We start from the raw sequence: 16,250 nt of genomic DNA, 5'->3' as shown, positions 1-16,250 counted from the left end.
TGTCACTGTCTCCCGCGTTTGCGAGGTAGCGCAAGGAAACAGACGAAAGAAATGGCCCAACCCACCCCCATACACAATGTATATACATACACGTCCACACACGCCAATATACATACCTATACATCTCAATGTACACATATATATACACACACAGACACATACATATATACCCATGCACACAATTCACACTGTCTGCCTTTATTCATTCCCACTGCCACCTCGCCACTGATTATCAACAAAAATCTGACTGAGTCAGAGGGATTCAGGAGGCACACACTCACAGGAAAGTAGGAGTTTCATTGAAAAGCAAGTAAGGTCTGATGGTTTTTTTCTAAATGTCCTAGAAGTTGTTCAATTAAAAGAAAGGACTAAAATGCATGCAGAATCTATTGCCAAAAGTGGGCAGGGAAGTGCAGGAGCAATACTGGGAAATGCTCGATTAGAAGAAAGAATAAAAACAATGTACAGAGTATGCTGAAAGAAGTGGGAAGGGGGGACTAGCTGGAGCAGATGATCAATAGACAGATCTTGAAGACTGGAGGGAGGAGAGGGAAGAACACAGACCCAGGGTACTACAAACAGAGGTACACAAGGAATTATGTAAAGCTGGTCAAAGAATAATATTCACAGTAAGAGATGGAGCAATCAAGGTAGTTTATGGCATAAATGATGTAAGGTCTAGAAAAGTAGAACACACAGGACCAGTGCTTGCTAGCTAAAAGAGATATTTTAGAAAAACCTTAGAGAAAATCACACAAGGAAGTTGTTAATTCAACATTATAGGATCTATCTGAAAAAGAAGGTTGTACCAAAATTGGAAAGATTAAAAAGCAAGTAGTTGATGGATGTGTAACTCTAAATCACTGATTATTATTGGTCTGGAAGATAGAGAAGAAATGGGTAGAAAAAAGAAATGCTAGATTGCTAGAGACTATGGAATTGCCACATGAAATTTCAGCAATAAACGAAAGAGGTTTTTTTTTTTTTTTTTTTTTTTTTTTTTTTTTTTTACTTTGTCGCTGTCTCCCGCGTTTGCGAGGTAGCGCAAGGAAACAGACGAAAGAAATGGCCCAACCCCCATACACACGTACATACACACGTCCACACACGCAAATATACATACCTACACAGGTATAGGTGGTTATACTTAAATTGTAGGGGGGTAGCCAATTATATGTAAATATGACACAGTCATCCATCTAGGAGGTATTTGTGTAAGCTAAGAAAACTTAAAAGGCATGGCGGAAGTTAGTGGGACATTCATCAAATGTGATAAATCACAGGAAAAGTGGGAGATATGCAAAAGAATAGTCAAAGAAAAAAAGGACAAATAAGGCAAGAGGATGGAGCAGCCCTGCCAGCATTGCACAGAGAGCATGAGTGTTAGAAGGTGGAAATGTCAGACTGCAAGTATGTTTTCAAATGATGATGGATTAATAGTTAATAGTAAAGAGCCAGAATTTTAGGATCCTATTAGGAAAAGTGCATGGAAACAAAGCTTACTAAAGAGAGATCTTATCTGTTCTGCCCAAAGGGTATATGATGGTAAGGGGGAAATAGAGGGCAAAGAAGGGGTAGGACTGGCCTTCTTGTAATACACAGCCTTAAGTTTCAAGAAATAATGGAGGAAGGCCCATTCTGACAATACATAATGGGAAGTGTAACTGTAAGGAAGAAGTGCAAAGTAGTATCAATATCATAGGAACCTACAAGTAATTGCAACAACCCAATACAAATATATAGTAATAACAATGAAGAAACAATCAGGATGATACATGAAGCAGTGAAGCACTCATATCTCAGAGATGGTAATGTACTGCCTTTCCCAACAGCAATGACCTGTCCTTTTTCAAAATGCATATTTTCCACTTCAGAAACCTATAGTACTTTTTCACATAATTTCTTCCTCTCTTCAACCTTTTTCACATTTCAGTTAAGGCCTAGTTTCAATATGAACTTTCATCTGTGACTGGAGCCTCCAACATAAAGAAAAAGTGATGGTACAACTCTTAGTGATGGCACATATCACTACTGCATCGAGTATGTTTCAGAAATTCATCATCTAACTCTAGTTTAATTGTTTTTTCATACTTGATAGCTGTTTCCTGTATTAGAGGTAGTGCCACGAACATATGAATAGAAATCATGTCCGCTCACATACATTCTCTAGCTATCATGTGTAATACAACGAAGCCACAGCTCCCCATCTGCAACCAGGTCCTATAGACCTTTCCATGGTTTATCCAGGACACTTCAAATGCTCTGGTTCAGTCCAATGACAGCACTGTCGACCCCAGCATACCACATCATTCCAATTCACTTTATCCCTTCCATGCCTTTCATCCTCCAGTATGTTCAAGCCTCAATCATTCAACAACTTTGCAACTCTATCCTTCCATCTCCAATTTGGTCTCTCTATTCTCCTTGTTCGCTCCACTTCTGACAAATATATCCTCTTTGTCAACCTTCCCTCATTCATTCTCTCCATATTTCTAAACCATTTCAGCATACCTTCTGCTCTCTCAACCACACTCTTTTTATTTCCACACATATCTCTTACCCTTTCACTTCTTACTCATTCAAACCACCTCACACCACATACCGTCCACAGGCATTTTATTTCTAACAAATCTATCCTCCTCCACATAGCCTTACCTACAGCCCATGCCTCGCATCCATATAATATTGTTGGGGCTACTTTTCCTTTAAACATACCCATTTTTGCCCTCCCAGATAACGTTTTCTCTTTCCACACATTCTTCAGCACTCCTAAAACCTTCGAACACTTCCCCCACCCTATGACTCACATTTGCTTCTATGGTTCCATTTGCAGCCATGTCCACTCCCATATATCTAAAATGCTTCATTTCCTTCAATTTTTTCCATCTATGCCCACACCCGAACTAACCTGTCTCAACCCTACTAAACTTTATAACCTTGCTTTTATTCACATTCACTTTCAACTTTCTCCTTTCACACAATCTTCCACTCATTCAACATCTTCAGTAGTTTCTCACTTGAATCTACCAACAGTGCTGTATATCAGCAAACAACTGACACTTATCAGGCCCTCTCATCCCCCACAGACTGCAAATTTGACCCTTTCTCCAAGACTCTCGCATTCACCTCCCTCACCACCTCATCAATAAATAATCTGACCGACCACGATGACATCACACCCCCAGCCCATTGACCAGCCATTCACACTCCTCTCTTCCCATTGGTACACAAGCCTTACACTTTTAATAAAATCTTCTCACTGCTTCTACCAGCTTTTCTCCTTCCATTAAGCATCTCTATCATCCCTATCATATCCCTTTTCCAGATCCATAAATGCCACATACAAATCCATCTATTTCTCTATGTATTTCTCTCAAACATTCTTTAAAGCAATCACCTGATCCACATATCCTTTATCACTTCTGAAACCACACCACTCCTCCTGTCCAATGGTCTGGAAGTGCCTTTACCCTCTCAATCAATAACCTCCCATACAACTTACCAGGTATACTCATTTACTTATACCTCTGTAGTTTGAACTATTACTTTTATCCCCTTTGCCTTTATACAGTGACACTATACATGCACTCTGCTATTCCTCAGGCACCTCACCATGATCCATACATACACTGAAAATTCTTACCAACCAATCAACAACACAGTCATCCCCTTTCTTCATAAATTAAACTACAATACCATCCACTCCAGCTGTCTTGCCACATTTCATATTAAGCAAGGCTTTCACCCCTCTCCCCTCTTCACCAAACCATTCTTCATAACCGTCTCTCTTTGCATACCATCCCGACCTAAATACCCAACATCTGCCACTCTATCATCAAACACATTTAATGGTCCTTCAAAATACTTTCTCCTCCTTACTTCATCACTACCTGTTATCACTTCCCCTTTTGCACCCTTCACTGATGTTCCCATTTGTTCCCTTGTATTTTGCACATTATTTACCTCCTTCCAAAACATTCAAATTTCCCTGTAAGTACTACTGAAATGCCTCTCTTTTCTCTTTCACTAGCAACTTTACTTGTTCATCCCTCCACTCACTACCATTTCTAATCTGCCCACCTCCAACCTTTCCCATGCCACATACATTTCTTGCACATGCCAGCACTGCTTCCCTAAATACCTCCCATTCCTCATCCACTACCCTTACTTTATTCATTCTCATCTTTTGCCATTTTACACTTAATCTCTCCTGGTGCTTCTTCACACATCTCTTTTCTAAGCTTACTTTCTCTTACCACTCCCTTCTCCCCAAAACGGTCTCCTCTTTTTCAAAAAGCTCTACAAATTTTCACCCTCAACTGCACAAGATATTGATCAAACATCCCACCAGCTGCCTCTCTCAGCACATTTACACCTAGAAGTCTCTCTTTTTACATGCCTATCAATCAACATGTAATCTAATAATACTTCTCAACCATCTCTCCTATTCACACACATTTACTTGTGTATATCCCTCTTTTTAAACCAGGTATTACCAATCTTGAGCCCTTTTTCAGCATACAATTTCGCAAGCTGTTCACCATTTCCATTCATAACACAGTATCCCACGTGCCCCAATTATACCTTCTACTGCCTTATTACATTTAAAGCACCCATCACCAATGCTCGGTCTCTTACATTAAAACTGCTGACACACTAATTCAGCTGCTCCTAAATCACTTGCCTCTCTTGTTCTTCCTTCTCATGGCCAGGTCCATAAACACTCAAAATCACCCATCTCTTGCTATCCAATTTCAACTTTAACCACATCAATCTAAGAATTACTTCCTTATACACTCCTACAACTCTTGCTTCAGCAGTGCTACTCTCCCCTTAGCTCTTGTTCTCACCAACCCCCTGACTTTACTTCCAAGACATTTCCACACCATTCTTCCTCTTTACCCTTGAGCTTTGTTTCACTCAAAGCCAGAACATCCAGGTTTCTTTCTAAAACATACTAGTATCCTCTCTTCTCATCTTGATTACATCCACACATATTCAAATACTCTATGAGGAGGATAAGCATTCCTTGCTTGGCTTCTTCTTGTTTCACTGTTTAGAAAATGCATTACAAGAAAGGGGGGGTGTGTTTGCTGAAAAAATGTCGAACATATAAAGCATTAGTTTTGTAAAGCAGAAGTACATGTGACTCAATAAAAAGAGAAAAAATCTCAACTAAATTCTAAATGAAAATAATTGATGTTCATGTTCTGCCTAAAGGGAATGATTACCTCACTCTGCTGTGGAGAAGATATGCCTTTTGTTGGGATAGCACCCATTCTTAGCCTTGTTGTTTGGCCTGTTCTGTCAAACCACTGTTCTTCAAAATGATCAGAACACAATACTGATCTCCTGCTTGGGACCCAATTTTCCCTGCATGTGATCATAATCCATTTTTGTCGATCACCACCGTTAGGGGGAAATCTAGAAAGATAAAATAATGCCTTACCTAAAGCAAAAATCCTTAATTTCTATCAAAACCCTGACACAAAATCTATCAATCCATCCACCTATCTATCTATCACCAATTCCATGGGGTGGATCAGGTACAAACAGAACTTTTCAAAGTCACTTAATACACATCCTCAACCCATGACCAGTGTGAAAAAATGAAATATGAGCTTCTCCACTTATATAAGTGTTTCTTAATCATCATTATTACAAATAAAAATATTTCTAATTGAATCTACAGACTGAAAAACTGTTCTTGTTATACAAGTGCATGATGATTTATTGCAAAGCTGGGAAACTGAGCAGTGCATATATTTGAAAAAGACTGAAAAACTGTTATTGTTATACAAGTAAGTGATGATTTACTGTAAGGCTGGAGAAACTGAACTATGCATACATTCAAAAAAGTGGTAGAAAATGAAAAATAAGGTGATGCCCAAATGTGCTTGTAGTGAAGTTGTTTTAGGGAAAACAAGAAATCTGATCCATTACCATTATTCTAATCTTATTTACATAGCAAACAATGAAAATAAGGTGAGGGCAAAATGTGTTTCTAGTGGAGTTTGTTTGTAATGGAGTTGTATTTAGGAAAACAAGAAATCTACACCACAAAAATAATTCTCTCTGTCTATGAATCCATTACCATCAATTCCAATTTTATTTACATATGATGAATGAAGTGCAAAAAAGTAGGCACATTTTGCAGGAATACATGACCCCAGCTCCCACAGTCAGGCAAAGGGCAGGGATGCCCAGCTTCCTTATGTAGACTTACTACCCAGCTAAAATACAAATTAGCAATACATACTTGAATCTCAGTTATCAGCAGTGTGGATTTATCAGTGATAGATCAATGTTCCTACAATTACTGAAAGTACAAGGCAGGTGGATTGAAGTATCAGAAGCAGGAGGTTATATTGATGTACATTGCTGTGACTCTGTAAAAGGCCTCTGATAATGTACAATACAGACAGTTGGTAAGCTTAGATATTATGAAAATAGTGACCCCCATACTGGAATGGACTGAGGAATTCTTGTGTAATAGGAAGCAAAGAGTGATTCGAAAGGGAGAAACATCATAGTGTTGGGATGTCCTGAGCAAGATCCCACAAGGATCAGTGCTTGGCCCAATCCTCTCTGTTAAATGTATATATATACATGCTGTCAATGGATTGAACCAGGGCATATGAAGCGCCTGGGGTAAACCATGCAAAGTTCTGTGGGGCCTGGATGTGGAAGGGGAGCTGTGGTTTTGGTGCATTATCACATGCCAGCTAGAGACTGAGTGTGAATGAATGTGGCCTTTGTTGTCTTTTCCTAGCACTACCTCGCGCACATGGGGTGGGGGTTGTTATTTCATGTGTGGCGGGGTGGTGATGGGAATGAATAAAGGCAGACCATATGAATTATGTACACATGTATATATGTATATGTCTCTGTGTGTATATATATGTATATGCTGAGATGTTTAGGTATGTATATTTGCATGTGTGGATGTGTATGTATATACATGTATATGTGGGTGGGTTGGGCCATTCTTTCGTCTGTTTCCTTGCGCTGTCTCACTAACACGGGAGACAGAGACAAAGCAAAATAAAATAAATAAATAATATATAGAGAAGGGGGCCAGGTGAGGATATTCCTCAAAGGCCCAGTCCTCTGTTCTTAGCACTACCTCGCTAATGCGGGAAATGGCGAATAGTATGAAAGAAAAAGAAAGAATATATATATATATATTTTTTTTTTTTTTAATTTTCCAAAAGAAGGAACAGAGGGGGCCAGGTGAGGATATTCCGAAAAAGGCCCAGTCCTCTGTTCTTAACGCTACCTCGCTAATGCGGGAAATGGCGAATAGTTTGAAAAAAAAAAAAAAAAAAAATATATATATATATATATATATATATATTTGAAGAATGTATGTGAGAAATACTTAGAAAAGCAAATGGATTTGTATGTAGCATTTATGGATCTGGAGAAGGCATATGATAGAGTTGATAGAGATGTTCTGTGGAAGGTATTAAGAATATATGGTGTGGGAGGCAAGTTGTTAGAAGCAGTGAAAAGTTTTTATCGAGGATGTAAGGCATGTGTACGTGTAGGAAGAGAGGAAAGTGATTGGTTCTCAGTGAATGTAGGTTTGCGGCAGGGGTGTGTGATGTCTCCATGGTTGTTTAATTTGTTTATGGATGGGGTTGTTAGGGAGGTAAATGCAAGAGTTTTGGAAAGAGGGGCAAGTATGAAGTCTGTTGGGGATGAGAGAGCTTGGGAAGTGAGTCAGTTGTTGTTCGCTGATGATACAGCGCTGGTGGCTGATTCATGTGAGAAACTGCAGAAGCTGGTGACTGAGTCTGGTAAAGTGTGTGGAAGAAGAAAGTTAAGAGTAAATGTGAATAAGAGCAAGGTTATTAGGTACAGTAGGGTTGAGGGTCAAGTCAATTGGGAGGTGAGTTTGAATGGAGAAAAACTGGAGGAAGTGAAGTGTTTTAGATATCTGGGAGTGGATCTGTCAGCGGATGGAACCATGGAAGCGGAAGTGGATCACAGGGTGGGGGAGGGGGCGAAAATTCTGGGGGCCTTGAAGAATGTGTGGAAGTCGAGAACATTATCTCGGAAAGCAAAAATGGGTATGTTTGAAGGAATAGTGGTTCCAACAATGTTGTATGGTTGCGAGGCGTGGGCTATGGATAGAGTTGTGCGCAGGAGGATGGATGTGCTGGAAATGAGATGTTTGAGGACAATGTGTGGTGTGAAGTGGTTTGATCGAGTGAGTAACGTAAGGGTAAGAGAGATGTGTGGAAATAAAAAGAGCGTGGTTGAGAGAGCAGAAGAAGGTGTTTTGAAGTGGTTTGGGCACATGGAGAGAATGAGTGAGGAAAGATTGACCAAGAGGAAATATGTGTCGGAGGTGGAGGGAACGAGGAGAAGAGGGAGACCAAATTGGAGGTGGAAAGATGGAGTGAAAAAGATTTTGTGTGATCGGGGCCTGAACATGCAGGAGGGTGAAAGGAGGGCAAGAAATAGAGTGAATTGGAGCGATGTGGTATACCGGGGTTGACGTGCTGTCAGTGGATTGAATCAAGGCATGTGAAGCGTCTGGGGTAAACCATGGAAAGCTGTGTAGGTATGTATATTTGCGTGTGTGGACGTATGTATATACATGTGTATGGGGGGGGGGGGGTTGGGCCATTTCTTTCGTCTGTTTCCTGGCGCTACCTCGCAAACGCGGGAGACAGCGACAAAGTATAATAAAAAAATAATATAATAATATATTTTTATTTTTTTTTTTTGCCGGTCTCCCACGTTTGCGAGGTAGCGCAAGGAAACAGACGAAAGAAATGGCCCAACCCACCACCATACACATGTATATACATACGTCCACACACGCAAACATACATACCTACACAGCTTTCCATGGTTTACCCCAGACGCTTCACATGCCCTGATTCAATCCACTGACAGCACGTCAACCCCGGTATACCACATCGATCCAATTCACTCTATTCCTTGCCCTCCTTTCACCCTCCTGCATGTTCAGGCCCCGATCACACAAAATCTTTTTCACTCCATCTTTCCACCTCCAATTTGGTCTCCCACTTCTCCTTGTTCCCTCCACCTCCGACACATATATCCTCTTGGTCAATCTTTCCTCACTCATTCTCTCCATGTGCCCAAACCATTTCAAAACACCCTCTTCTGCTCTCTCAACCACGCTCTTTTTATTTCCACACATCTCTCTTACCCTTACGTTACTTACTTGATCAAACCACCTCACCCAACACATTGTCCTCAAACATCTCATTTCCAGCACATCCATCCTCCTGCGCACAACTCTATCCATAGCCCACGCCTCGCAACCATACAACATTGTTGGAACCACTATTCCTTCAAACATACCCATTTTTGCTTTCCGAGATAATGTTCTCGACTTCCACACATTCTTCAAGGCTCCCAGGATTTTCGCCCCCTCCCCCACCCTATGATCCACTTCCGCTTCCATGGTTCCATCCGCTGCCAGATCCACTCCCAGATATCTAAAACACTTTACTTCCTCCAGTTTTGCTCCATTCAAACTTACCTCCCAATTGACTTGACCCTCAACCCTACTGTACCTAATAACCTTGCTCTTATTCACATTTACTCTTAACTTTCTTCTTTCACACACTTTACCAAACTCAGTCACCAGCTTCTGCAGTTTCTCACATGAATCAGCCACCAGCGCTGTATCATCAGCGAACAACAACTGACTCACTTCCCAAGCTCTCTCATCCCCAACAGACTTCATACTTGCCCCTCTTTCCAAAACTCTTGCATTCACCTCCCTTACAACCCCATCCATAAACAAATTAAACAACCACAGAGACATCACACACCCCTGCCGCAAACCTACATTCACTGAGAACCAATCACTTTCCTCTCTTCCTACACGTACACATGCCTTACATCCTCGATAAAAACTTTTCACTGCTTCTAACAACTTGCCTCCCACACCATATATTCTTAATACCTTCCACAGAGCATCTCTATCAACTCTATCATATGCCTTCTCCAGATCCATAAATGCTACATACAAATCCATTTGCTTTTCTAAGTATTTCTCACATACATTCTTCAAAGCAAACACCTGATCCATATATATATATATATATATATATATATATATATATATATATATATATATATATATATACATATATATATATATATATATATATATTTTTTTTTTTTTTTGTTTTTTTTTGCTTTGTCGCTGTCTCCCGCGTTTGCGAGGTAGCGCAAGGAAACAGACGAAAGAAATGGCCCAACCCACCCCCATACACATGTATATACATACGTCCACACACGCAAATATACATACCCACACAGCTTTCCATGGTTTACCCCAGACGCTTCACATGCCTTGATTCAATCCACTGACAGCACGTCAACCCCGGTATACCACATCGATCCAATTCACTCTATTCCTTGCCCTCCTTTCACCCTCCTGCATGTTCAGGCCCCGATCACACAAAATCTTTTTCACTCCATCTTTCCACCTCCAATTTGGTCTCCCTCTTCTCCTCGTTCCCTCCACCTCCGACACGTATATCCTCTTGGTCAATCTTTCCTCACTCATTCTCTCCATGTGACCAAACCATTTCAACACCCTCCCTGAATATGTGAAGATGTGCAATGAAGTTTATGTATGATGCAAAAGAAGAGGATTATGAAATCATGCAACAGGCTATCAATAATAAAGTTACTTGGACTGACAACTCTGTTACAGTTCCATCCACTTGAGTTTAGAGCGATGGGAGTATGCAGGACTTGTCTAGTAATAAGAAAATACTCCATAGGAACTGATAACCAAGACATAAAAGTGATCCATAAAGGGAAGGAATAATGGAGTCATCACAGAGGAGAAGCTAACTTTCAAGAGCAATATGTTCGTGAAAATAAACAAAGCTAACTCCATCATGAGCAGGGGCATACCCAGAGGAAGGGGGACGGGTGTGATTACCCCTCCCTTGAGCTACACAGTATCCATAATAATTCCAATTTACTATACTTTTACAACTGTTCTAACCCTATCAATCCCTCAAAAGGAAAAATTTATGTATGTGAATTTCAACTGTTTCAGTTATTTATACTAGTGACCAAATGCCATAAATGTCCATTTCACCACCCCCCCTTAATGATTTTTTTTTTTTTTTTTTTTTTTTATACTTTGTCGCTGTCTCCCGCGTTTGCGAGGTAGCGCGAGGAAACAGACGAAAGAAATGGCCCAACCCCCATACACACGTACATACACACGTCCACACACGCAAATATACATACCTACACAGCTTTCCATGGTTTACCCCAGACGCTTCACATGCCTTGATTCAATCCACTGACAGCACGTCAACCCCTGTATACCACATCGCTCCAATTCACTCTATTCCTTGCCCTCCTTTCACCCTCCTGCATGTTCAGGCCCCGATCACACAAAATCTTTTTCACTCCATCTTTCCACCTCCAATTTGGTCTCCCTCTTCTCCTCGTTCCCTCCACCTCCGACACATATATCCTCTTGGTCAATCTTTCCTCACTCATTCTCTCCATGTGCCCAAACCATTTCAAAACACCCTCTTCTGCTCTCTCAACCACGCTCTTTTTATTTCCACACATCTCTCTTACCCTTACGTTACTTACTCGATCAAACCACCTCACACCACACATTGTCCTCAAACATCTCATTTCCAGCACATCCATCCTCCTGCGCACAACTCTATCCATAGCCCACGCCTCGCAACCATACAACATTGTTGGAACCACTATTCCTTCAAACATACCCATTTTTGCTTTCCGAGATAATGTTCTCGACTTCCACACATTCTTCAAGGCTCCCAAGATTTTCGCCCCCTCCCCCACCCTATGATCCACTTCCGCTTCCATGGTTCCATCCGCTGACAGATCCACTCCCAGATATCTAAAACACTTCACTTCCTCCAGTTTTGCTCCATTCAAACTCACCTCCCAATTGACTTGACCCTCAACCCTACTGTACCTAATAACCTTGCTCTTATTCACATTTACTCTTAACTTTCTTCTTCCACACACTTTACCAAACTCAGTCACCAGCTTCTGCAGTTTCTCACATGAATCAGCCACCAGCGCTGTATCATCAGCGAACAACAACTGACTCACTTCCCAAGCTCTCTCATCCCCAACAGACTTCATACTTGCCCCTCTTTCCAGACTCTTGCATTTACCTCCCTTACAACCCCATCCATAAACAAATTAAACAACCACTGGAGACATCACACACCCCTGCCGCAAACCTACATTCACTGAGAACCAATCACTTTCCTCTCTTCCTACACGTACACATGCCTTACATCCTCGATAAAAACTTTTCACTGCTTCTAACAACTTGCCTCCCACACCATATATTCTTAATACCTTCCACAGAGCATCTCTATCAACTCTATCATATGCCTTCTCCAGATCCATAAATGCTACATACAAATCCATTTGCTTTTCTAAGTATTTCTCACATACATTCTTCAAAGCAAACACCTGATCCATATATATATATATATATATATATATATATATATATATATATATATATATATATATATATATATATATATTTTTTTTTTTGTTTTTTTTTGCTTTGTCGCTGTCTCCCGCGTTTGCGAGGTAGCGCAAGGAAACAGACGAAAGAAATGGCCCAACCCACCCCCATACACATGTATATACATACGTCCACACACGCAAATATACATACCCACACAGCTTTCCATGGTTTACCCCAGACGCTTCACATGCCTTGATTCAATCCACTGACAGCACGTCAACCCCGGTATACCACATCGATCCAATTCACTCTATTCCTTGCCCTCCTTTCACCCTCCTGCATGTTCAGGCCCCGATCACACAAAATCTTTTTCACTCCATCTTTCCACCTCCAATTTGGTCTCCCTCTTCTCCTCGTTCCCTCCACCTCCGACACGTATATCCTCTTGGTCAATCTTTCCTCACTCATTCTCTCCATGTGACCAAACCATTTCAACACCCTCCCTGAATATGTGAAGATGTGCAATGAAGTTTATGTATGATGCAAAAGAAGAGGATTATGAAATCATGCAACAGGCTATCAATAATAAAGTTACTTGGACTGACAACTCTGTTACAGTTCCATCCACTTGAGTTTAGAGCGATGGGAGTATGCAGGACTTGTCTAGTAATAAGAAAATACTCCATAGGAACTGATAACCAAGACATAAAAGTGATCCATAAAGGGAAGGAATAATGGAGTCATCACAGAGGAGAAGCTAACTTTCAAGAGCAATATGTTCGTGAAAATAAACAAAGCTAACTCCATCATGAGCAGGGGCATACCCAGAGGAAGGGGGACGGGTGTGATTACCCCTCCCTTGAGCTACACAGTATCCATAATAATTCCAATTTACTATACTTTTACAACTGTTCTAACCCTATCAATCCCTCAAAAGGAAAAATTTATGTATGTGAATTTCAACTGTTTCAGTTATTTATACTAGTGACCAAATGCCATAAATGTCCATTTCACCACCCCCCCTTAATGATATACAGTAATAATACCAAATTTCTCTGCCTGCAGAAGCATACTGTTTCATTGAACATAATTCTCTTGATTACTTCTATCACCTATTATATGTTATCAAATACCATAGATCTAATTTCAATCCAATCTGGTTACCAGAATCCTATAAACATTTCTCTACAATGGGTGTATTTATTCTATGATAATTTAACATATATTGTTGTTTAAAATGAATATCCAATTATTTCATAGTGCTCAGTTCTATAAGATACAATGTGTTCTGACATAACACTCTCTTTTTTAACTTTTCATAATTATCTTGGCAAGTTTGTAATTGAATCCTGGATATGCACCTGGTTATGAAGACAGCTCTCTGCTATTATCTATGGCTTTATTAAGACCACACTCAAAGTTTGCTAGCCAGGTCTGGGCATCACACTTGGAAAAAACACATGAATACCATGAAAAACATAGAAAGAAGGGCAACAAAACTTAAAAAGGTTTTAAAGATTTGATATACAAGGATCAACTGAGATATCTGGAGTTATCCACACATGAAAACCATCAGTTGAGGGATGACATGACTGAAATGCCTCAGATTGTAATCAGGATATATGATACAGAGGTGACAACTAGAATATATGATAAAGATGCAGATGTGACAGACTTTAACAGAAGTGAAAAACAGCAATAAAAAGGGGTCACCAACATAAAAATATTCAAAGTGCGCAATAAGCTTCATTAGAAAATTTGCTTTTGTACACAAAAGTGCAAACCCCTGAAAAATCTACCAACGGGCACAGTCAACATTCCTAGTGTGTTGGACATTGAAAGGTGTTTGAACAAGCTGTGGTTAGACAAGTCAACAAAATATAACTGTGAAGCCGATACTAGCATCACCAGATGAGGCATGTGCACAGCCCAGCACCAGAATGATACAGATCTGATGTCAGAGGCCTGAGGGCCTATTAACAGAAGGGGACCCGCCAGTACCTGGACCGATTCTGATGAGTGAAAAGATGAAGTTAAATTTCATTAAGTCCAATGAATGTCTCTATATAGCTCTTGCCTGTTGTCATCTTGAAGTGCAGGAAAGTGTTGTGTTAAAACTGTTAAACTAATCAGCTTTCCCAGGTATGTAGTCATGAATTGAACTTAACCTACCTCAACAAAAATGATACAGAGGTTATTTTGCTGACTAGTTGGCATAAAAGGACCCTATGTTATTTTCTCAACTCAATTATTTTCTCTAAGGCAATCTTTGTATAATGTTGAGGAAGGCTAGGGTTGGAGGTTGACTGGTTGTTAGGTAATGATGCTTGGTTTGACACTATTTTAACCTAACACTGCGTGGACATGGAGCCAGCAACAGATAAGGGATCTCCTGTAACTCCAGTGGACTTAGTGCATTCAAAATTAAAGTTTTGCTCATCATAATTAACATTGATGGTATTTGCCATAAATCTAAAAGTCTTTTTTTCCGCGGGAAATCCATTAAAACCAGATATGAAGAGGACAAAAAGAAAAATACAGTTGGTAAATCAGCATGACTGATACCGTTTGGTCGGCAAAATAACCAGTCTAAACTACAACCACGAAACTTGTAAATAAACTGGATCTGATGATAAACCCAATACCACAGTGGCACAATGAAATGAAATAAAATCTGCTTAGTGCCGTCTGACCCATCTGTAACTATATATTGCCAAGTAATACAACTGGGTGCTAAACAATGCTTACAAAACATGTTTATCATCGAATCACATTAACTTCCGCAGTAAAACAAATTGATAAACAATGATCTGTAGATCGAAAAATACGAAACCAATGTAGAGTATTATGGGGAAAAACAATGTTAAACACGCAAACCACTTTATTGTTGAGAACTTCAGATCAGAGGAGGATTCTGCCTGGGGTCAGTGTCATCAGCCTGACCCCAATGTTTACCAACTCACCGATGGAACGTCTTCCCACTACCTTTACCAGCTTGACTACGACAATATATTGCCGCACAAGAAGGCATAATTATTGTAAGTAATTTTGTTATCGAGGTAGACCATATAATGTTAATGAGTACTCATTTCATCAATCAAAGTTTGCTAATAGCACAAACTCTGAAGACCAACATGGCGGAAGCACCAGGGCAAGAATACAAACATGGCGCTTTCCGTTTGACGTTCAGAAAAACATTGGAATGACAAATAAATTTGTAGGATTCTATGTATATGAGAATTTCTAACTTCTTACTATGACGTTCTAGAAATATTATATGCATACGTATGGCATGTTATCACATCTGCCTTATGGTCAAGGACTATAGTCTGTCAAACTTGCATGTTTTGCCCGTCTCCCTTCAAAATATTTTCCTGTACACCCATAACTGTTTACTCTAAAAACAGTTAAAGCCTAGAATTAAACAGATCATTCAGTACCCCCCAAAACAAATTGCTCATGTAAAGTCCTTGAATGTTATCAGAAGAGATAAGACTGAATTTGCATTTTTTTTTTCATAGGAAACTTAGTAGGTCTAGACAATGAAGAGCCACCCTTCCGAATTTCATATTTTTGTCGTAAATGACTGGAACACTTTGATTAACGCTTCTTAAAGTAAAACGATTAACTAGAATAAAGCGGTGAAGCTAGAGTAAACACTTTTTTCCAAAAGGTTTAACGAGGATAGGTTAAAGAGGATTAGGTGGGATTTGTATCGTAACGTAACATAATTATCATATCTAACTTGGCCCAGAAA

At 40.0% G+C, this 16,250-nt stretch overlaps 1 protein-coding gene across 6 annotated transcripts in view; it reads right to left on the bottom strand.

Annotated features, from left to right (window-relative positions):
- LOC139766996 (uncharacterized) overlaps nt 1-15,802 on the bottom strand; it is a 43,791-nt gene extending 27,989 nt beyond the window's left edge. For 2 of the 6 annotated variants that reach the window (XM_071696023.1, XM_071696024.1), the window contains exons 1-2: nt 15,457-15,650; nt 5,232-5,424 (exon numbers count right to left, since the gene is read on the bottom strand). In XM_071696023.1, coding sequence (XP_071552124.1) covers nt 5,232-5,424; nt 15,457-15,524 — 261 coding nt within the window. In that variant the 5' untranslated portion in view covers nt 15,525-15,650. The other 4 variants (XM_071696027.1, XM_071696026.1, XM_071696025.1 and 1 more) reach the window with 4 other exon arrangements.
- Between the last annotated feature and the right edge of the window lie 448 nt (nt 15,803-16,250).

This window comes from Panulirus ornatus, chromosome 4 (genome assembly GCF_036320965.1).
Source record: "Panulirus ornatus isolate Po-2019 chromosome 4, ASM3632096v1, whole genome shotgun sequence".
In the NCBI taxonomy this organism is placed as follows: Eukaryota; Metazoa; Arthropoda; class Malacostraca; order Decapoda; family Palinuridae; genus Panulirus; species Panulirus ornatus.
The sequence above is the reverse complement of the archived record's forward strand: the minus strand, read 5'-3'. Positions and strand labels throughout refer to the sequence as shown.